Source organism: Talpa europaea (genome assembly GCF_964194135.1).
Source record: "Talpa europaea genome assembly, chromosome: 15".
In the NCBI taxonomy this organism is placed as follows: domain Eukaryota; kingdom Metazoa; phylum Chordata; class Mammalia; order Eulipotyphla; family Talpidae; genus Talpa; species Talpa europaea.
Genome location: NC_140083.1, coordinates 54282754 through 54307270, shown reverse-complemented (window position 1 = coordinate 54307270; position 24517 = coordinate 54282754). Strand labels below are relative to the sequence as shown.

The 24517-nt window shown below is 37.3% G+C and overlaps 1 protein-coding gene across 6 annotated transcripts in view; it reads right to left on the bottom strand.

The window, feature by feature from the left end:
• The window catches only part of SOX5 (SRY-box transcription factor 5), a gene marked incomplete at both ends in the record, with an annotated part of 392519 nt that overhangs the window by 24917 nt on the left and 343085 nt on the right, over positions 1-24517 (bottom strand). For 5 of the 6 annotated variants that reach the window (XM_084256237.1, XM_084256240.1, XM_084256238.1 and 2 more), the window contains 2 exons: positions 4813-4958; positions 15826-16003. The exons of the other annotated variant lie outside the window; for it this stretch is intronic. In XM_084256237.1, the coding sequence (XP_084112363.1) occupies positions 4813-4958; positions 15826-16003 (324 nt within the window). The remainder of the gene's footprint in view (positions 1-4812; positions 4959-15825; positions 16004-24517) is intronic. 6 annotated transcript variants of the gene reach the window in all.

Here is a 24517-nt window from a genome sequence, read left to right as displayed (position 1 = left end):
TGATAGTGTATTGGAAGCTATTGCACATGGTGAGGTGTGAAGTTACGTTCCAAAATTTACATGTTCTTGTAAATGAGTAGCAAATCAATAAAATTTTCATGGAAAAAGCCTGTATGCAAAAGCACAAAAACGATCTTTATACTAAGATATATGGGGTCTTTATTAAATTCCTATAAGTGGGGCACATATATAAATATGCTATGATTAACAGTCAAAATAATGTTATATACCATAAATTCTACAGAGGTAGAAGCCATATTGTTCAATATAGTATAGGTAGTGCACACTACCATCCCTAATACTGTTATAGGGCAGCCCTGATATTGAACGGGTTGCCTGGCTGTGGGTCCTCACCCGCGAGCTTAAAAGGGACTTATTAATACTCCACTACAGGCACACACAGAAGGTTAATAAAAGGTTTATTTACAAGGGAAAAGGAAATAGGAAAATGTACAACTCAGGGAGAAAATAGGGAAATAAAGTCTTTAATGCGTCCTACCCAATCCGCCAACCTGGAAACCCAAAAAGCACTCTCCGAGCTGGCCGGATGCTGCGAGCTGGCAGAGAGTCAAAATGGGGGACCCCTCCAAAGCTCACGTGTCTGGCTTTATACCAACCTGGCTGCTTAACCCCACCTTTAGGTCCCAGCCACCTTCCCTTTGGTGGTGATGGGATTTGGAGTTCCCAGTGTCTTTGGCTTTGGCCTAGGGTGGGGGTGGAGTCCACAAAGCCTGTATGGAATTAGCTTTAGGACATCCTTTTCCTCCTAACAATACCTTTTGTACAAAGTTGAATTATTACTAATTAAAAGATATAAATTTGCCATCATCTCATTTCCATGTGTCATATAGATGTAGATTGGTTATTAATACTGAAAAATGACAGTATAGTATTAGGATAAAAATATACCGATCAGTGGAATAGAACTGAGAGCCCAAAATCAAACACACACTTACATGTTAATATGTGACAAAGGAGCCAACAGTATATAATGGAGAAAGGAAAGACTCAACAAATGTTGGGAAAATTAGATAGTAACACGCAGAAGAATGAAACTAGATCACCAGCTCACACCATACACACAAATTAATTAAAAATGGATCAAAGACTCAAAACCTAAATAACCTGAGGTAATACCTGAAACCATAAAATACATAGACAAAAGCATAAGCAAAACACTGTAGTATTGGCTTCAGCAGTGTCTTTGGGGACTAGACTCCAACAGTCATGGAAACAAATAAAAAATAAATAGGACTTTATCAAACTAAAAGGTTTTTGCAAGTAAAAGAAATGTTAAAAAAAAAAAAAAAAACCCAAGCTACAAGTATCTTCTCCCATTCAGAGCATCATACATCCAACAAGGGGTTAATATCCAAGGTCTATAGAAAACTCAAACTCAACAACATAAAAACAGTGGGCAGAAGGTCTGAATAGACATATCTCCAAAAGACATCTAGAAGTCCAATATGCATGTGGAAAATTATTCATCATTATTGTAGGGTAAGTGATTATCAGGTTTTTCTGCCCTCCTGCCATTAGCATTAATGATGGATCCCTGTGGTCCTGAATGCATGCCTGATGGCGGGCCCCTGGAGTGGGGTGCGGGCATACGTAGATGGGTACACCTGGGCTGAGACTGAGCTTCTAAGGGCGGCATCACAGGGACGCCAGCAGAGTGACTTGGATCCAGCAGGAAGAAAATGCCAGAGAGCCCAGAAAGAGTGAAGATTCGCCAGGGGCGGAAGGCCTGCCAGCCTCCCGGTAGCCCCCTTGCACCTCTGCCTGCTGTGTACCTGGTAAAAGCTAAATATAAGCCTGAAAAAGACACCGAGGGCTCTAGGACCCCACTTGACCCATCTACATAGGATTATAGAGATTCTGCTCTGTACCTTCCTGGCACTACACTTATTATCAAGGAAATGCAAATTAAAACCACAATGAGTTTTCACTTCACACGTGAGAAAGAAAATAACACAAAGACACAAGTATTGGTCAGGTTGTGGAAAAAGGACCCCTCATACACTGCTGGTGGGTCTGTTAACTAACTGGATCAGGCTGTATGGAAAACAATGTGGACATATCCCAAAACATTAAAAAATAGATTAACCATGTGAGCTAACAGTTCCACTCCTAGGTGTCTATCCTAAGAACACAAAAACACCAATTTGAAAAGGTATGTGCGATCCTTTGTTCACTGCAGGGATGTTTACAACAGCCAAATTATGGAAATGACCTAAATGTCCAAGGTCAGTTGAATGGATTAAAAAAAGATATGTATACACAATGGAATACTATGAAGCTATAAACAGAGATAAAATCTCTCAGAGGAGAAAAATAACATGATTTCATTCATGTGCAAAGGGACAAATGAAAACTGAGCCTTGGAAACTGACTACAGAACTAGGGTAGTAAAGTGGGGGAGAGTCTAATCCACTGTGGTGGAGGATATTTGGTACTCCTAAAAGACATTCAGTACAGTAAACCAATGTTACTCAATATATAGATAGCAAAATGCAGCACAAGCTATTGTAACAGGAAAAAGCAACCACAGTAACACTTGCTTTAAAGAGAGTAGCAATAATCTAATCTTGATTTTATTCTCAGGTGTCAAAGGCAATCTAAGAGATGAGCTAATTCATACCCTTCTGTCAAGATTTACGTATGTATCGGACGAGTTTGTCATTTTAATAATGAAACTTTAATTTTCATATTTCAAAATTTTTCACTTAAAAACCTGTAAGAACACAAAACTGTTGTTGATAATGTAATTCAACTGCATTGAAAGTTTATGGCAAAGGGATAACCTCTTTGAGAATGGAGACATCTTACCCGGCCAACAGATTTTGGCAGGTATTACTTCAAAAACACTTTTTTTTTTTTTTTAAAGTTACTGTATTTCTACAAAAGAGAAAGGAAAATTGAAAGTAGTAGCTTCCAATAGAGCCCTACAACCCAAATGGAAGCTGCTAATCAGAAAAATAAGATAAAGTATGATTGTGGAGGTGGCACAGGAAGTCAAAACAAGGCTCCCTAACAATGGACAAGTAGGGACTAAAGTGAATGCAGATGGTTCCACTCCTGTTACTTAATCAAAGGCTGAGCAGAGTCACTGGAGCCAGCATGAAGGCATGCGTTAGAACAACAGCTGATGTGTATTAGAGGAGATTAACTCGCAGTGCCATGGTGGAAGGCCCGGGATTATTTTATGTACTTCCATTGCCTTACAAGCCGTCAGCACAATTATTGCCCTCCGATGTGAATGACTGATCTGTAACCACAGCTAAACAGCATGCTGCTTAGGGGCCTAGGAGCTTCATGAAGATGAATTTCCATACCATCAAAGTGCTTTTAATGGGCTCCCTGATCCAACCACAAGGCCTGTTTTGCAAGTATATAGAACTCGCGATGAAGGCTTCCTGTCCAAAAGGATTTGGTCGGTTGTCACTTGACAATTCCCAGCCAGCACAGGGGAGGAGAGGGGGGGAGATAGGTAGAGTTGTGTCTGCTTTGGAGGATTAAAAAAAAAAAAGGGTACAGATGCTTGCTGAATGCAACCAACTGCTGTATCCACAGCTGAATTCAATGCGCTTAACAAATAACGGCAATTTAGCTATGCTTGCGAGGAATAGCTTGAGTCACTTTGCATTAGCATCTGGCTGAGTGTTAAACTCATTTCTACATGGGGAGCAGAGAAAAGGAATTTCTGTTCAAGCATCCTTTCAAGAATGTTTAAATATTTGAATATAAATTCCTTTATGCTTGCTATCATTCCTTCTTAGAGCTGTCACTTTGCCTGTCCTTTTCCCTTCTGGTGTTAGCTAGAAAATGGTGTGCCCTTCTTGCTGCACCTGCGTTGCTCTTCTGCTGTGAGAGTGCGAGGGACACACACTGGTCCGTGCTCTGCTGTCCCCTCCAGAGGCACAGCAGCACTGAAATCATTCCTCCATTTTTTTGACCCATATTTGGGCTATAGAAAGGTACAGTTGTGACAGGATCATGGGTACATTTCACCTTCTCTGTGCACATTGCTCGCTTCTTAGAGATTACACATAAAATTCCATATGAAACCCGAGAAACCAGAAAGCCAGCCAAATTAGCAATCTGCTCATTCTGGACAATATTTTTGGACTCATAAGCTTCCTATGATAATTAACTTTCAAGTTATTGCTAAGTAGCTGATCATTTCTTCTATCAGCTGTATCTATTTAGTGATAGAATTATGAAAAGGGGATTCAGTAACACTTTAAAATTTCAGTTTAACACATTTCAAATATTACCCAAAGAAGCACATCACTCTTAGCACTGTGTAAAAATTTACAATATTTTCACCAATAAAATACAATCTAGTTTAGACAAAAGTTTGAAATTATTGTATCTCAGATGTATTCACCAGTTTTACTGCCTAAACTTGCCTACAACTAGACAGTGCTCAGTAGCCAAGGTGCTTTGACCACCAGCACGGGTATCATCCAAGCTTATGCAGATTAAAAAAGATTCCACACTTCCAAATCCAGCTCATCCCCAAATACAAGTTAATCATCTCAGTATAGCAAAACTTCTACTGCGACTCAGATATTTCAAATACCATTTCATAATAATGCAGATTGATGGCAGAAGAAGGGATATTCATTGTAGATAAAGTTTGGAGATGGAGGTGGGAGAATTGTGGTTTTGATTATGATGGGCATAGAGAGAAGGAGACACAGAAAGGGGAGAACCATTATTCTGAGGACTGTGAGGTGAATAAAGAAAAAAAAAAAAGCATGTAGCGAATTTAAGTGGTTTGGAAAGTCAGTTATTTTATGAACTCACCTTTTCTGTCCTGCAGTTATTGAGACCTAGACTGTTCACAACAGCCACCTTCCCATCCAGCACCTGCTGCTCCCGCCGAAGCTGCTCCTTCATCTGCCGGGCTTCTTGGATGGCCTTGGTGACAGCATCGTGGTCATTTAAATAACCTGAAGATGTGACAGAATAAAGGGTATGTTTGGTACAAATGCAGACAGGGTAACCTTTCACCACAAAAATCACTTCTTTTTTTTGATTTATAGCAACTGTCTGGCATACAATAAATTTCTAAATGGAATTTGTCTAAAATGAAAGAACAAATGAATAATTGATGATGACTGAATACATGACGATGGTGCCAAATGTCTCTATTAAAAATATAATACTTAAGTAAAATAAGGCTATTTCCACCTATTTGGGAAGAAGTCTAAAATACAATTTTTCTGTAAACTGAATATTTTGCAATGCAAAAATAAAACCTGTGTGATTTTTTTTTTCATGTGAGGATCATTTGAATATTACCAAGGGCTACAGGTACTGATAATCATTACCACACCTATTGGCTCTTTCATAATAGTATTAGGAAGATCAGTTTCGAGTTAGTGGATAGCACTGTTAGGTTTGTTACACACAGAAGGAAGAGTAATTATCTTACTGTAAGAAGAACATTTTCCCCCAATCCATTTATGGTGAAATAAACCACAGGTGGCACTGGTTTGCTGTGGATACAAACTTCAATAGCTACACTTCAAGTTCAGAATGTAACCAAACACCTATAATTGTTTGATAAGAAACCCTGGCTGCTGGTACCTTAGCCACACTTAGTTCACACCCTTAATAAGGTTGTCAAATGTCCTCCTTGTGTCTGCACCGCCACTGTCCAGAGTAAGTGGAACACAGATTCACTGCCAAAGTATTTCTTTTAAAGACTATCAGGTATAAAGAACAAAACTAATTTTCAACTTGATTTTAAGAATGGTCATTTATTTACTTGAAGCACATTACCCTGCTAATCTGCATGATTTCAGGGTAGAATAGAGATAGGAAAAGACTGTTTTGTAAATATTGAGAGGAAAGCTAATATCTCATCTTTCACTATCTTTTTAACTAGGGCATAAAATGGCATAAACTGAATCTATAATATGAAATTGCCCAGAAAAGGGACTTGTTTGTGACATGAGGCTAAATCTAACCAGATCCATTGGTGAATTGTGACAGATGGAGGGACTGTGAGACAGAAGGCAGGCACTAATCACACATAAAATGACCGGCTTGCCTCAACATGTTCCATGGATTCCAGCAAACTTTACACCCTAATCCATTTTTAGAACAAAAAACATCTGGACCATAAATCCTCTAATCTGCCAAAACACGCTATTAAATCCCATGATTTGTTGAAAAACACTAAGATTAAAGAAAGGAAATATAAAATGGCTAACTGCCGTGTTAGGAAAGTGTTATTAATACTCTTTCTTTGTCTCAATTATGAATGTTCTGGTACTAAAGAGCCTTGTCTAATCATGTCAGATTACACATCCTCGTTGTATTGCTAGACTTGTATCTGATCTGTTGATTGCCAAAAAACACAGAATACTTTCTTGCTGCTTGAACATTTCTACTAAAGAAGCTGACGTCAGGTTAGTGCAGTGCTTCAGCGCTGGAGGTTCTAAAGTGCCTCCCCGCACCACTCACACACCGGACCCTGTCCTCGGAGCTCCTCCAGGCAGAAAGCTCAGGGCCAACACAGACGACAGAGAAGAGAGCCTTGAGAGTTCCTCTGTATTTTGCCTCTCAGAGCTCAATTCATTGGAACTTATTCAAAGAACAAAATATTCCTGCTCATAGGTCAGACCTTCAGGGTTAATATTAATTATAAAAGATGGTTGTTTTTAACTTTGTATCATCCTTGTATTCTTCTAAACAACCTTCTTCACGTATTACTCTCGAATTTATTCTGTTCCTGAAGCCTACCCTTCTGAAAGAAATACAGCTCCTCTATGACAGCGACTGTCTCAGAACATGTTCACTGAGCAAGATGTGAAGATCAGCTTGATAGGTCTCTCCTCTAGCCCATGGTTATATACAACCTGGAATCAAGTGTTTCTGTAGTCCAGCTAGCTTCTCCAGAACATGAATATATTTGAAATGGTTTGACACATGGCTTTGAATAAAAGCATGAATTCTTTATGCTTTGTAGGCATTGCCAAGACACTATCGTTTAGAAAAAAAGAATAATGTAGATACAAAAGGGGTGCAAATTATCATGGGGGTTAGTAACTGACAGACTGATGGTCTGTCATGGTGATTTCCAATGTGAGGAAATATGTGTGTGCTCCTGTGCAGGTGGAGATCAGTGTTTGCTTTTGAAATCAACATCAGTATTTTTAGAGACCTTGGAATTTTAGTTAAAATGTTTACATACAAATTCTAACATTTGTATTTGTTGTGTTAATCATAAATATTCACATATTACAGAACTGACAACAGCATTGTTTGCTGTTTTTTTACATTTTGTTTTTATTACAGTTATGGAATCCCTGACCTCACTGACTCTCTGGTTCCGCAAATGGCTGGCCTGAGACTGGATGGGCCAGCAAAGCTCAAACCCACCTTCCTCACAGGCACCCTTGGGCACCATGCCAGCTTCTAGTCTATCTCCTTTTAGGCCCGCTTCCCCCTTCTGTTTCAGTGAAAGTGACACCCCTTTTTTTTCATTCAAGGTAATCCCCGAAATTCATGTTCTAAATTTCTATACCTCCCCAATGATTATTCTCTTACATATATTATCTTTCTGATCTCTACCACCTGAACTTGTAATTACTTGGGGTTCTTTCTCCTCAACAAGCAAATCTCTCTCTCTCTCTCAACATTTGGGTTGTCCTCTCTGTCTATCCAATCGGTTTCTCTCTTTGTCTTTGAAACCCAACTTCTGGATGATTCCTACAATTCTTTCCCACTCTTTCCTCATGCAACCATCCACACTATGGTCTGGCTTCTGCTTTCCTTGTTCCTTCAGTTGCCATATCCAGAGGCTAGTTTCCATTCGCTGTAGAATGCCAGCACTGCTGATTTCTCTTAATAGAAATTCCTTCCTCCTAGTTTCTCTTCATAGCACTGGGTTCCCTGTCCTCTGTTCCTCACCATCTTCATATTCTTACTTGGATCCTTTCTCCACCAGCTCTTTAGATGTTTTTTAAAGATTTACTTATGCATATAAGAATTGGGATACAGGCCAGAGGTATGGGGGATGAGGGGATTCACCAGAGACAGAGTGGGGAGCAGAACAGGCAGATCTACTGAAATACACTGCTGAAGGGAGCAGCAGGAGAGGCAGGAGAGATCTGCTGCGCCATGTGGGTAGCTTCCTGGTCGGGGATCGAACACGTGCTACAGTGGCTGCGGAGATCTTCATAGTGCTGAGACTTAATCCTTGCACCACTAGGGAGGCTCTAGATTTTGATCCAAGGTTTTCATCCTCAGAAAAAGCCGGGATCTTTGAGTTGGACAAGTCTAAATTAAAATCCTAGCTGTGCTATTTACTTGCTATGTAATTTGTATACTTTTTTTTTTTTTTTTACTTTTCTAAGTTTCAGTGATCTCATTGGTTCAATGGGGGTTAACACTCACCAAGGTAACACAGATGTTGTGATGAAGAAATGGTGATATAACATATCACATGGTTATTTTAAAAAGTCATTCAATAACTGTCAGTTTACAAAGCAGAATAGTGAAATAGGTAGAATTTGGGCATTGGATTCAAATGGAACTGGGTTTCTATTTCCTGGGAAGTGAGATATTTGCCACATTATAACATATTCACACTGATCTCATTTGCCTCAACTGTAAAATGAGTAGAAGGTTGATGGAGACATTACATGAAATACATATGTGAAAGAGTAGGTAACTCTTAGTAATTGCAGAGACAAGAAAAACATTTCATTCCATTCTTTTCTGCATTTTCCCTAGAATGCTTACCCTCAGCAACTATGTCACAGGCTTTGGCCATCATGACAAAATCTGCCAGGGTGTTATTTCTTGTTGGTCAGAGGTTCTATGAATGTCACCCCAACAGAGTCCAAAACAGACCTCAATGATCACCTCATACATTTCGTTCTGCCTTCATTATATATTCTGGTAGCAAGTGCATCTAAAAACAGAATCAGAACGGAGGACATGTGGTAAAGAGAGCTATGTTGAGCCTAAATATCAGGAGTCAGAGGGCGAAGGCCTAAGTGGCTTACAGTTTGCACCTCAAACGAGAAAACAGAGGTTAGGAATCATTAATGTAGGAAATCTTTGAGATTTCCTAACTTTGTTAAATTGACCATAATTTGATTTTTCATGTCTGGGTGTATCTTCTTATCCATTACCAACAAAATTGTCAAAAATTGAATTGAAAAAGGCTCTTTTACATATTATCAGGGACAGAAAAAAAGGAGCAAAAAAAAAATACGGGGGCAAACTACAAAGTCCAATTTTATAGGAATAACATCTAAATAGAAAGAGTGAGTAATAGCTGCCCCACAAGGAAAGAAGCTGTTGAAAGGGAAAAGGAGAGACAGGAAACTACTTGTAATAGGTTGAATCGTGTCCTAACCCCAGCAAACTGTGAATGAGACAGTATTTGGAAATAGTCTGAGGACGTAGTTCAATTAGGGATTTTGCTCTGAAATCACACTGGATTTAGGGTGGGCCTTAACACAGTGACTGGTGTTCTTCTAACAGGAAGGAGAGCTCTGAGACAGAGACATAGGGAGAAGGCAATTTGAATATGGAGGCAGAGGTGGGTTTATGCATGTTTAAGTTCAGGTTCACTGAGGACTGCCAGCAGTGAGGCAACAGCTTGGAACAGATTTTCCCTCGGAGCCTCCAGAAGAACTAACCCTGATGGCATGATGGCTTTGAATTTCTAGCTCTAAATAGTGAGAGGATAAATTTCTGTTCTAAGCCACCCCACATATGGTCATTTATGGCGGCAACCTTAGAAACCAGTGCAGCACAACTGGTCCTAAGTGTGCTATGACTCAATGATCCTAAGTCCTGTGCATATCTATCACCTGCTTCAAGTCCTTCCTGATTTCCAGATAGTCATACGTGTACTAAGCTTCTCTGCTTGAATGACCCATGTCCCTGACATACAGCGTATCTATCAGAATCCATTATCCTCCCACAGCTGCAATCTGTTCTTTTATGTTACAGATCTTTCCCAGTTGCCCATGCAGTCACATGAGAGTCATCTAAGATGATATAAAAGGCAACCGGGGGCTCTATCAGTTATGTCCTTTTCCATCCGCTTGGTCCCTGCTTTCCTTAAGGTTGCCTCCTATCTAATCTAACCAGTTCATTGCCTTGCTTTCCTAACCATTTTCCCTATCTTTAGGGTTGCATTCCTTAAATCTATCTCATAAGTGCTTACAGAGGAAAAAGCATCCTTGAATAGTTTAAAAGAAAATTAGGGAATTTGGGTCATGTCACAATACCTCATTCAATAACTCATCTCTTGTGCCTTAGTGCTTGAAGGAGCTGTTAGCAAAACGATAACCTGTGAAAAATTCATGTTCAGGTAAGTCTGAGAAACATTAATTTTAAAGGTTTCTTCATGGTACGAATTCCCAAAATTTTGAGGTATTGCTGTATTACTGTGTACTGTGATTCTTTAAGTGATAACAACGGTACACATACTTTCCAAAGTACAGAGGGACAACATAACATTCCCTAAAAAAATCACTCTGGGAGAAATCCCAAACATTTCCATGCAGCCCAAAGTCTCTTCATGATGTCAACTAAGTTCACCTTTCCAGTGCCGCTTCCTCTCCACCTTCCACGAGTTCTGTGCTGAAGGGCACAGGACTATTCCTGTTTCCTGTTCCAAAGACAGTCCTTCCTCCTGCCACCCCCACTGCTCACTCCTACCTTTTCCTTTTTACTGTGGTGTGTTTGGGAATTTGTTTCAATGTCACCCCTTCTGTAAGGACTATTCTGACATACTCCAGAGAAGTGCTTGGCAACTTTAGTATTTTCTGTTTGTATGTTCCTTCCGAACCTGGTGTGTGCTTGTGCTGTCACACTGCCTTGCATTTTTCTGTTTGTCTTTTACATTATTGAAATTTTTTTTTCTTTCAGTCTTTCATTCCTTTGGCTCATGGCAGAGTCTTTAAGAAATAAGTGGACATTTCTAAGTTGAAAGTATCCACTTTCATGATTCCTAGTTCATAGATGATCTATGTCTTCATCTCAGTATTTGCCAATCATGACACGGATTTGCTGAAATCCATGTGCTGAAACAGATGCTATCAGGGTAACACAAATTCTTCTTTGCTACATGCCTGTTTTACATAGGCCTTTTAACTACAAATAGAAGTAAGGGCATATGTCTTTCAAGTTATTTTCCACAAATACTAATTTTTTTTTCCATTTTTAAAGTCAATTATCATCACAGTTTTTGGCAGACTAACATGTAGCCATGTCTTTATCTAAGAAAGTTCATAAGAATTAATCAAATAATAAACCCTAAAGTGTAAAAGTGCTATGCAAATATTAATTGCTAGATGTCAAATAAAACATCTAACTTCTGGTAAACCAATGGCTTTCTATGAAACCGTAACAATATTTTTGTTTAATCACTAACCTTCATAGAAGTTTTTCTCCGTAAAAATGTAAACTAAAATGAAATATCAAGGTAACATCCTCTTTCAAGTCATATTTTAAATTAGCAAGTTATGAAGTATCAAATTAATGGATTTGAAAATATTTTCCTTCATTTTACGAATCAGTGTGCATCGATGGCATTTTCCCCTGAAGAATCAAGGGAACAGTATGTTCCAGTATCTTCCAAAGACATGGTCGAGCAAAGACTGCAGGCATCTAAAGACTCAACATAAGACTTCATCTGCCTGTCTTCCACACTTGGCAAAATGTATGATACAGACAAGATACTTAATACTCAGTTACTGGATGAATGAGAGAAAGGATAAATGACTGAGAAGAGCAATTATTGCAGAGGTTTCATAGGCAGCAACTAAACAGAAGCTTGTCATCCCTGAGACTATGAAATAAGGTCTTAACCTCCACTAAGGGAAATTACTACACCTCCACCTACATTTGTTTTCTTGAAATTAAAATGGAGCTAAGAAACCCAGAACTACAGCACTATTGCTGCTGGGACAAGAACTTGTTCAAAATCCCTGCATATGCACTTGGCCACTTTAGGCCCCTGTTACTGATGAGCAACATTTTTGAATAGATGATATGGATATCTGCTCCATCTAGTTAAGGATCTGGAATTCTAAAATTAGCTGCACTGAAAATGGATTAAAATGCTTTGAAAAAAAATGTATTTCTATTTTTTGCAACTTACTCTTGTCCTATACATATGTACAACATAGATGGAAAAGGCCAATAAAGGAAAGATAACATCTGGTCAAAAGATTCTAAAATTATCCATCATTCTTCCCTGAACTGTTTGCAACACTGAAGGCTCCTTTCTGCGGAGCTGCCTGTCATTTGTGTGCCATATCAAAGGTATTCTTATAGAATATGCTGTGATACTGGCCACCAGCCTCAAAAACTCACTTCTATATTTGTAGCTAATAGACATATAGCAAAGAGCCCCATGTCATTAACAATAACTTAAGTTATCTTTGTTCACAGTTTCCTGTGCTTTATTAATGGCATAACACATTAATTCTTATTTCAGGGTGACCTTTACAATACCATTAATGCTCACAGCTTTTATCCAACTACATTATTACTCATTAGGGTTTCAGCTTTCAACATCTGCATTTGTTGAAAAGAGAAAAGTAAATTGTAGCGGCCTTAAATCCTGGGAAAATACGAGGTATGTGTATGTGATGAAGGAACTTTTCAGGAAAAATAAAAAACAAAACAAAGTATCAGCAGTGGAGAAAATCAAATGATAAATGTGATTAAATACATTCCTCCCTTCCTAAAATATTTTGTCATACTTAAGCTGTGGATGCTGAAGTAAAAATTTTTCCTATGGTAAAAGTGCAAATATATTGGTTATTTTCTTAAATGTTCTTGTTCTACTGACAGTAATACAAAAGGTGCTCCTATACCAACACTGATATTTATGATCCTTCATGTATATTATGGAAGTGAATTATTCTTATAGAAATTATTTTTCTTCCATGTGCATGGGAAACAAAAGTATATTCTATCCTTCTGTCCTTTTAGGATGTTGAGCAGGATAATTGAGAGTAAGAACACTGCATATTGATTCAAGGCACACCTCTAACCCAAACCATTCTTAAACTTCTCAAAAATTAACTTTCTCCTGTTTCTCTTCTCACTACAGTCCCACTGCCCCACACTCACCTCCTCTTAGCAAATAATCTGGATTTCACTTTGTGGAGATTGGAACATTTGAAATACACTCCTCCAGTTTTCTTTCTGCCCATCTCACAATTTATCTGCAATTTTACCATTTTCTTTATTTCCTTCAGTCTCAGAAAAAGGAAAGTGCTTTTCTGTTTTCCAAGGCTAATCCTTTTGAAACATCTCTTCTCTCAGTTTATGATGACCCGGTATTTTTTTTTTTTTCATACCTATACATTTCTCCAACTCTTCTTCCTCATCTCATTATAGACAAATACAGATCTATATATAGGTAGAGAGATCGATATTGATAGACTGAATAGATTTAGACAGATTCTAGCTTTCCATCCATTCATCCATCCATCCATCTATCCAATTTTCATATTCTAAAATCAGTCACTATTCAGCAATCTCAAAACAACATCCCTACAAGGATAGTCTATATATCAACTGCCCCTTTAGTCTTCATATTCTGCAACTCTGATGTTTAGATTTCTGCTAAACTATTCTACTAAAATCTGTCAGTCTACCTATCCATGAACACCAACTAAATCCTAAAGTTTTTCTCATATTCTAACTTTTCGATAGAATGATACCATTAAATAACCCCTCCTTTTTGAAACTTTCATTTTTCCTAGGCTAGCATGACCTTGTCCTATCTTCAAGCTTACTCTAAGATACTCACTTGCTTTTTATCAATTTTCCTCCTGAAAATGTGTGGTGGGTTTTAAAACATGTAAAAAGAACTTTTTCAGAGTTGGAGCCTAATTCTCCTTTCTCTGAGTTGGGCTGTACTTAGTGATGCTATTATCATAAAAATAATAAAGCAGAATTAACTGTGTGTGAATTTGGAAACCAGGCCACAGAAAGCACCATGGCTTGCTCTCATTCTTGGACTATCTGCTCTGGGAGAGGGTGGCTGGTATTTTCTGAGTATCCCTATGGAAAAACTCACATGGCCAAGAACTGGAATCTCCAGTCAATAGCACATAAATGAGTCATCTTGGACAAGAGTCTTCCAACCCCAGTGAAGTAACAGGTAGATGACTGGCAACCATCCTGACTGCAATCATATAGATATTAGGGTCAGGCCCACCTATTTAAAATGCTTTCAGATTTGCAATCCTTGCAAACTGTGATATAATAAATGTTGATTGTTTAGGTTAATCTGTTACAGAGCAACAGACTACTGGTAACTATGGTTCTTCATACCACCTCTTTCCACACACACCCTTTTTTTCAGTGAGCAAATGCTCTTGTGGCTTCAACAGCCTATTACAGAATAATTTCCACATTTACAATTCTATCCCTTCTTTTACACATCAGACATATTTACAGGTTTCCCTTGGATATTTCTACTTACATGGTGCCCTGTGGTTCAAGTTAAACTCCTACTAAATCTTTTCATCTCCCCCAAACCTACTTCTACTCTAGTTCTTTCATGGTTAAGGGAGGCACTATTCTTATTCTGTATATACAGAATCCTAGAATCCTTTGATTCCAACTTGAAGTTTACCAGGTTACTTTATATAGTGAGCAAGTTATACTGGTTCTTCCTCAATAATACCTCTTCAATCTAGTCTCTGCTTTATCATTTCTTGTATTTCCATTTCTTGCAACTCATTCATGTCCCACTCTAAAACAATGGTTTCCCTGATTCCCATTTCTTTCTGCTGCCAATAGTCTTCTGAGAATTCTGATCATATTGCTGTCAGGAGAAAAAGTCAAAATATCTTAGGATAGCATTCAATCAGATTCCATCTGCCCCTTTCTGTTTTAGCTGTGATCACTTTCCACTCCACACTCAATTTATATTTCAGCCAAATCAGTGCATCAAAAAGAGGTTATTTTATTCCATCCCCCCTTCCCCCGATATAGCCTATAATGCCTTACAACGTATCTCTTCTTCAAAGCTACATCTGAATTCAGACCTCTTCACTTGGTCTTTGGAATCTTTCCCAAATAGAATTCAGCACTCTCCTCTCTGACTACAGGGTGGGACTGGCACTCTGGAGTAACACTTGCTACAACTGACCTGTTCTCATTTTCCGCAGCTAGAGCTGGTCTGCGCCAGCTTCCATATAATTATGTGCAAACAGCAGATATATCAGTGAAGGTAGGTGGTGCAAACATTTATAGCCTATTTTGTGTTAGTAAAATTAAAATTACTAGATAAAAAATTTTAACTTACAAAGCATTTATCAAATAACAATTATGAAAACTGAAGCTTCCACTTTTTTGTAATACGCTGGTGTTTTCAAGTACACATCAAGCAATAAGGAATGGAAGAAAGTTCACATCCTGACAGGAGACTGTGGATGCAGACAAAATGTATTTCATCATCATATATACTTTGTACTCATCACAAAAATGGACATAACTTCAGTGATGGTGAAGGCAAGTCATCTAACAACATTCTGGAAAAACTGTAATCTAGGTCTTTAAAAATAAACTTAATGTCTTAGAATATCTTTAACAACAATAAACATAACCAGTTCAATACAATTTTCAGGGTCATTATAACTTGTACTTCAGTTATAAGTTTCATTGGAATGTTTAAAACACATCTATGAGGTTCATCAAACTGAAACTCTCCTTTGGAATTAAAGCCATGCACAGGGTATACGTGATTTGCCACAAAATATTCCATTCAATTGCTATAAACCGAAAATTATCAAGAACAAAAGAAACAGAACTTACCTATTGTGCTAACTCTGGCTGAAGGACTAGCTAATGCTGCAGGGACAGAGGCTTTGAGGGGGCCTGCCCCACTGTTTATTCTCAGAGCTGGCATATGGGGAGAGGTGGGTGATGTGGGTGATTTGCCATCAGAGGTCTTGGGTTTAGCTGATAGGTTCAGTGGCTGTGCTACTTCATCCTGCAATGATCATTAGAACATGAGCTGTGGTAAGGAAAGGCTGATCAAAAATGCTCAGAAAAACAAGTATACAGCCTGTCATTCCCCATCAAGTCACTCTACCAATCAGTGATCTTAACATTCAGTCTGAACATTATCATGTCTGGTTAGCTGTCAACAATGTCACCTTCAACTACATAGCATGAAAAACCTTTTGTATATGAAAAGTACACGTGCATTCAAGTATCCAAAAAGCTCATAAATGATGTTGCCTATAAGAATTCTTAAAAAAAGGTGTTTTTTGTACTATTTTTTAAGTGAGAGACAATACCCTGTTAATATATGATCATGATATAAATAGGTTTTGTTCAACCTCTGGGTTTGATCCCCAAGCACTTTTGTTGGTGGTTCTCAGGCAGAGTGAGTGGAACATTGAAGGAAGAGTTAAGTGGTTTGCACCCTGCATCACAAAGCTCTCCAGATTAAATACAAGAAGACTGTCTAACGTTTTAAAAAATAATCTTTTCTCTGAAATTTCAGATAAATAACTTTTAGATTTGAGTCAAAAATGAAAATAAATGTAATTAACAATATCCTAACATATACTATTTATTTACATGTAACACTGGCCGAAACACTTAACATTTTTGAGATCCCAATTTATTTCCCAGATTTTCCTTATAGCATCTGATATGGTGGCATGAGGATTTGCATTTTGTACATACAGTACTGTATGCACTTTGTACATACAGTAATTCCCAATTATTTGGTGCTTGAATAGGACTCAGTTTACATAGTTCACATTGTATTTAATACCTATGTTAATCCTTAATTTCATACATAAAATTTACATATGTCATTATTAAGATTTTGATCATGTCATTCATAAGACTCAGATAATATTAACATTACATCACTTTTCTTTCTTTGCAAGATGATTTAATCCCTTTTCTGTGCCCTAAAATTGAAATATTGTATCAACTGTTTGTACCTTAATTGTTTACATTATATTCAATTTGATTTAGCTATTGCAAAATAAAATTTTCATTTCCACTAAGCTCTTTCCTCCTCACGAGTTAAGAACATAAACCATCTACCAGTGGTAGCAGACTAACTTTGTTAAGCGTGAGTCAGTGTAGAATCCAATGATGTGAGGGTGACATGGAATCACAGCGAGCACAAATACGTTACTGTTTACTAAAAACTCTGAAACAAGTCACCTTACAGACATGGCAAAATAACATAATATGCTCTCTAGTTCAAGTTTATAATTGTGAAAGTTATTTATTGCTATTAGATCTCATGCCTAATCATACCCATTAAGTTCAAGGAAAAGTACTCAACATTTTTTTTTTTCAATTCTGTTTTGTAGTTCAGAGAAAAGAATAGTTGCTAGAAAATCCAAGAAATGATTCAAATGACAATCTGGAATCATGTAAATGCATAATAAATTAATGAATATTATTTCAAATTTATGTGGATTCACAAAATCTGGGAAGAAGATGAAGTAAGGTAATTCTATGAATGACTCAGTATAATTTTGAATCATTGACTTTTGTTTTTAAAATATGGGGTAAATTTATTGCCAGGTCTTTCAATGTGACATGTCTAGATGAGCTGATCAGTTATAATCCTTATATAGAATGCTACAGCTGCCAGAATCCTAGGAGTATCGTGTCCCTTTTTTCCTATTCTCTAGTTGGATAAGTGGGTCTCAAAATGTGGTTCAGCACCAGCTGGGAACTTCTCAGAAAGGCAAATTGTCCATCTTGTGATTTACACCAAGCACTCCCAGTGTCCTTACATATGCTAACATTTGAAAGTCACAGCCATATGTGATATAAGGGAAATTATTTACAAAATTTATTAGGCTGTGACCCCCCTTTTAAAATTAAACACTTTTAAAAACTTTCTTAATTTAAAAGGTAACATTAAAAAAACACATACTGTTATCCCAATCTTCAATTTTTTTTCAGAAGATAGTATATGCTAATAATAAATGAAATGTCACAAACACAATAAACTATAAAAGCCACTGAGACTACATGGGCAAATAAGGATTAGAACCCACATTTTCTCCCCATCAATTCAGCTTAAATAAATACCCTGTCAGAAGCTTTACTGACTGCTATGCAGCTATAGACATTCTAGGTGCTTCCCCCCCATTAAATGTTTTACCTGCTTACCATCTTGGACAGTGTCACAACTCTTAAAAAAGTTGTTGGGGGCTACTTGGAGAAATTATAGATGCAGAAATAAAAGAAAGAATACATACACAGAGTTGCAACAAAGAGATTTATGAGCACAGAGGTTAGAATGTGAGGATGTGGGTGTGGAGATGTTGATGAAGATGATGCTGATGTGGGTGCTGAGGAGTGAGGTGTGTTTAGCTTTCAGCACTAAGCTACTACACACACACACACACACACACACACACACTGGGAAATGACTACCCGAAGCTTTTAAGAGACCAAGAGAACCATCAGAACTATTAATATTTCCCATTCAGCACAGATGTCTGAAAACTAAAAAGTGCAAAGCCCCTAGGACAGAACCGAGGTTGACAGTTCCAAAGTTGATAGAAATGTCCTTCAAAATTGCCCTTTCCTACTCCCTTCTCTCCCCCTGCCCCCGCCATGTGTCTCTGGTTTATAGTTGCTTGTGTGGGGACTATAACCAAGATGAAAATGCATACATTGTGCAAAAATGAAAAATGACGTAAAAATATATAAAATAAAAAAAATAAAAATTGCCCTTTTATTCTCTTTCATTGTGTGACTGGGCTAACAGTAGATTGATTAAAAACCCACATGCCTGACTCTTATGCTGGTAACTATATAAACAATTTTGACTCATTATATTACTTCACAATTTGGCTCTTTTAATAATTTACTACACCAAATGCAGATTATTCATAAAGTATACAATTAACTAATCACATCAGTTTCCCTTTCCCATTAATTACTTTTCATTTGACTAGAAAATTTTAAAACCCTCACTATAAAATATGGAGGTAGACTGCTTATTTATGACATGCATTCTTACAATCATGAATACTTGCACCAAACAGTAAAGTTGTTTTTATCTACTTTTTATTTTCAGTTCCAGTTTCTTATTTAGGATAAATTGTAAAGCTTAGCATAATTAACCACTATTCTTACCAATAAAACATACATTTTAAAACTATAAATAATTCATATATATATAAATGTAATAATTTTCAAGGTGAAGAAAGCAATAGAAAATATAATTCTTATCAAGTACACCACCAACCAGTGAGGAAGCCAATTTCCTTTTAATTATTTGTCCAATTGTTAAATGACACTACCAAATGAAATATTTGACAATAACATACTTCATAATTATCTCATTAATACAGAAAGTGAACTTTAAGAGGAATTTTACATATCTGTTTAGTTCCAAATTTGTGATAAATATGAAGCAAGCATTTAATTAACATGTAAGCATGTTTTGACTAATAGAAGGACATTACTGACATTTAAAGAATTCATTATAAATATTTCAAGCATTTCTTAAAATCTTCAATACATTGGTATAATAATAACCTCACAGGGGAAACTAAGCCTTAGAAAAGTTCTAATGAAACCCAATTTTTGGACTCAACATTCATACACTTTCCATTTATATGACAAAATTAAAAAGACATTGATGAAATGTACTTTCTGAAACTGAGACCTAGCCATATAATTCTATAGACACATTTTCTATCTTATACATTAAAGGTAAGGTACAAAATTGATGACATATTTTGGTGATATTTTATGCTTCTCTGTTATCACTACATAGCATTGAAAATTTCCTTCAACAATACTAAGGAGTTGTTAGAATATTATTTGAGAATAATATCAAGGGTTCATGTACAATAATGCCAGAAAATATAATTCAAACAATAATGTGCAAGAGGTATATTATTACACATTCAAGCATATGTTTTAGGACCCTATTCATGATTATAATTTCTCCTAATGAAGTAACTGTCTCATCTTAATTGTCTCAAATAGAATGTAAAATAATCCAAACATACCTATAGTCCAGGCAGCCTTTATCACTATAGCTATTATGACTTATCTGAAAGCAAACAACATCAGTTTGTAGTCTAGTACATCAGCTTGTAGTACTAGAAATCTTGCAGGGGTACTAATAAATTTGTATCCCAGACAATGAGAATCCCCCACACAAAGTAATAGTAAATGCACAAGCAAAAGAACTTGATGCAAATATGTAGGCCCAGATGCAATAAAAAAATAGCCTTTGTCATCATGAACAGAGAAGTGGTACCACACTGACAAACACTTAAAATAGTTATTTTAAAATGTATTTCAATTAGGTTGCTTTTATTTTTTTTAAAGATTTATTATTTATATAAGAACTGGGGTACAGGCCAGATGCACGGGAGGGTGAGTGGAATCACCAGAGACAGAGTAGGGAACAGAACAGGCAGACTGACAAAATACATTGCAGAGGGGAGCAGCGGGCGAGACAGGAGAGGTCTGCCTCGCCATGTGGGATTCTCACCGGCCGGCAGGGATCGAACCCATGCTGCAGAGGCTGTGGACAGCTTCACAGTGTGGCGCTCAATCGCCCGTGCCAGCAGGGAGGCCCTAGGTTGTTTTTAAATAATGAGTCTATTCTAGCAAAAATCATTTCACTCTAATGTAACTGTACAATCGTCATAATTTCAGAAGGTGCAGAGACCAAAATATTTGGTCTTAAAATATAGAAATTTAAAGTATATAAATTGAACGTAATTTATCAAAGAAAAATCATTCTCTGGAGTCCTGGAGGGTGATTTCCCTCCCCCAAATCCTTCGCCTTCCTGTAGTTCTTTGGTATGGAATTTTAATAAACAATCAGAAGACACAGATGCCAGAATCCTAAAGACATCGATGCCTTTTTCCCCATCTGGGTCCTTGTTCTTTACAACATGGAAAGAGACCTACATGTGGGCCCTTGAACAGTCATACATTCTCATTGTATGACTGGTGACCTTGTTCATGTCATATCACAGTCATCTCAAAACATTACTTACTTAAATGTTGACCTAAAGCAGTCACTGAAAATCAAACATGTGTTTGGCAGTTAATGTCAGTGGACAAGAAAATAGAAATGCATGCAATCACCCACACATTCCTTATTTACTGAATGGAATTTCCACTATTTATTAATGGCTGTTGTGTGTTTAGCATTAGAAAAATGCATATAAACTGACATCGCCTGCATCTCTGAGGCTTTGTTTTGGGTAGTCAGTAATAAAGGACAAAAGAAGCACACTGCCATCTTATTTAAGTCCTAGGTATAGATGTATGTGGAACTGTGTTTTATTTATACTGAATTCTCTGAAGACAGTATGTCTATGCATTTAATATATTGTTTCAATTATAAATATACAAACATATACATATTTTCAGGGTACATTTGCTATACAATTTGAAAATTGTGACTGTCCCCTTATTTATGATAAATACTCATGTGAAGTAAGGAGTGATAACAACATATGGGGAAGAGTAAAGGCATTTATGAAACATGCTGCAAAATTAATCATGCTGCTGCTATTATCCTCTCTGATGAAGTAATCGTATTAAGTAGAGAAGTGACATGATGAGCTGAAACGCACAGTCTATGCTCCTGCCGCACCTCTCCTCCTTAGCACATGTTCACCCTATCTTTCCCCTTTCTTCTAGCTTTATTATTCACTGTGGAAACCCTCGCCCACGGTCACCAATGAAGAAGGCACATCTTACTAAAGTTCAGCAGAAGCTTACTAGAGAGAAAAACAAATTTTACAAGGATCTCTGAAGAGATGAGTGTATTTCCTTCATGAAGAATTTATATGAGGAGGGGGTTACATTTATGTGCAACAGCCATTCAAAGCAGCGCAAAAATCAATTAATTCATGATCTTAAAATTATTTTCTGATCCTCTGAAGAATTAGGGATTCTATTCATTCAGCCACCTTGACTCCATACCTCATCAGAAGGTTCCTGTTACCTAAAAGTCCCTCACCTTACAGATTATGAGGGCCTGAAGCCCCTGTCATAAACACATGCTCACTGGTGGACTAAGACATTGTGAGACATCTCTTTAGCCAGGCAGGGAAAGCTCCAGGAACTCCTTGCTAGGTGTGCTTTCGCTGTGTGTTATTGCTACAATTACACTTGATTGCCATTTAAATGCAAGTCTGCAGTTACTTGGCTGAGGGTAACATGTTCTAGTTTCTCATCTGATTCCTTATTTTGCCATTTTACACTTTTGTTTAATGTCTTTGTCTGCTTCTTTTAAGAGTACTAGCAGTGTAGCTGGGGGGCTTTTGCTTCGATGTCGTAATTAAACACTGCTTTTACATTTAAATTATTGACCTTTAATTAATTTTAAGGTGTTCACATAGTAGTCATTAATTTGTTGTTTAAAATATCCCCTGTTCTGTATCTGTTAATACTTTAATGGAGTGCTTTTCTTGTTTTAGACTTTGTTGATTCAATGCCCCAATATATAAATTATACATATACAAAGACATATATATTTGAAAACAAATAGAGGGAAAAAATAAAGAATGCAGCTTCTGGGATATCAATAATATTTTACACTCATTTTTATTTAAAGAAACTGCTCTGAAATACCTAAAGCAAATGCTGCTTTTCTTTCCACACATACAATCCTTTGTGATAGCCAGTGTCCAGGAGGCCTTCAGTCATTCTTCCCCTGCCTGGATCTATTATGACCAACAGAATGTTGCAGAAATGACAGTCTGACACCTGATGCTAGATACTCAAAGGCTTGAGCCAGCTACCTTCCTTCTCCTTGAATAACATGCACTGGGGCAGGGCCTCTCACCCTCCCAACTACTGACATTTGGAGCATGATAACTCTTATAACTCTTCACTGTGAGGATCATATCCAAGGATGTTCAGCGATACCCTAATCTCTAATCACTAGAGGTTTGTAGCACTCCCACACAGTGGCAGCAACCAAAAGCATCTCTAGACAGAGCTGAAAGTTTCCTGGGGGACAAGATCACCCCCAAGGACGACAATTGCCATGTAGTGAGGACATGCAAACAGTCATGGAAGAGTCCGCCTGCCAAGGCACTGTGGCCTCCTGCCCACGGTCAACACTAACTTTTACTTATGGGAGAGCCACTTTGGAAATGGATAGCAAGCACCATCAAGTTTCTGAATGACTGCAACCCCAGGTGAGCTGACCCCAGAAACTGTGAGATAAGTGCTTATTGTCTAAAATAACTAAATCTGGGGAGATTTGTTAAGCAGCAATAACCCATACTTTATAACAGAAGTATAGCCAAATATACATAAAGTTCGTATGTGATTCCAAAGCATTTTTTTTAATTACAATCTCATTCTGACTCCTAAGAAAATAGTTGTTTCTCTTTATTTAACCTAATGCATGAACACATTCATGAATCATTCTGTTTTATTTGTAGTACTTCTACAAAGCTAGATGTCATTCCTTTTTTCACTGTTTTTCCTTTTTCAACATTTCCTCTTCCAATTAGCATCTCAAACTTAGCTTTTTTTAAGATTTATTTATGCATACAAGAGCTGGGGTACAGATGCAGAAGAGGGTGAGAGGATTCACCAGAGACAGAGTGGGGAGCAGAACAGGCAGACTGACTGAAATACACTGCTGAGGGGAGCAGCGGGTAAGACAGGAGAGGTCGGCTGCACCTTGGGGGTTGCTCCCTGGTTGGTGGGGGTATTAAACTTATGCTGCAGAGGCTGCAGATTGCTTCACAGTGCTGTGCTTAACCCCTTGCACCACCAGGGAGGCCCCTTAGCTTTTGAGACTTTAATTTTAAGTTAACTCTCTAACCTCTACTTTACATTTGCAACATGTTCTAAAAATATACTGTATAAATAAAGTTTCTATATATTTACTTAGAAGAATGTCATGAGAAGATCTTTAGAGCTCATAATACCAAGTGAAAACCCACTCACAGAAATTCTGCAGAATAAATTTTTCTAAATATACTTGAAAAGAGGGAAAATAAGAGGAATACAAGAGTCAACAATATTTGATGTGAATAGTTACACATTAGCTACTATAAGATATACAGTATTACAGATTCAACTATGCAATCTCTGATCTCTAGTCAGCTTAAAATTCCTATTAATAATGGTTATTTTGTCTTACGGTGTCCAATACATCTGAATTAATGCTATTACTCTTAATGATTTATAGTTCTACTGCCAAGAAGCAAAAGAAAGCATAGAGTAGTAAGAATTAATGTTAATAATCAAACCAGCTCTTCTTATTAACCTCTGCATGTAATCCAGAAGCTTTAAGAAATTGCTTTAGAGAAATTAAAGAGATGGTCAACCATGTTCAAGAACATGTTTTCTTGGCTTCACCTGATTCATAATTAAAAAGCACTTGTCACTGTTACTTTCCTATTAGTTTCACTCGAGGCTATGTGGAAAGAACAATGAACAAATACAAAGTTATCAACTGATGGAATATATTTGCAAAAAAAAAAAAAAGAAGTAGGAGCTATCAGAG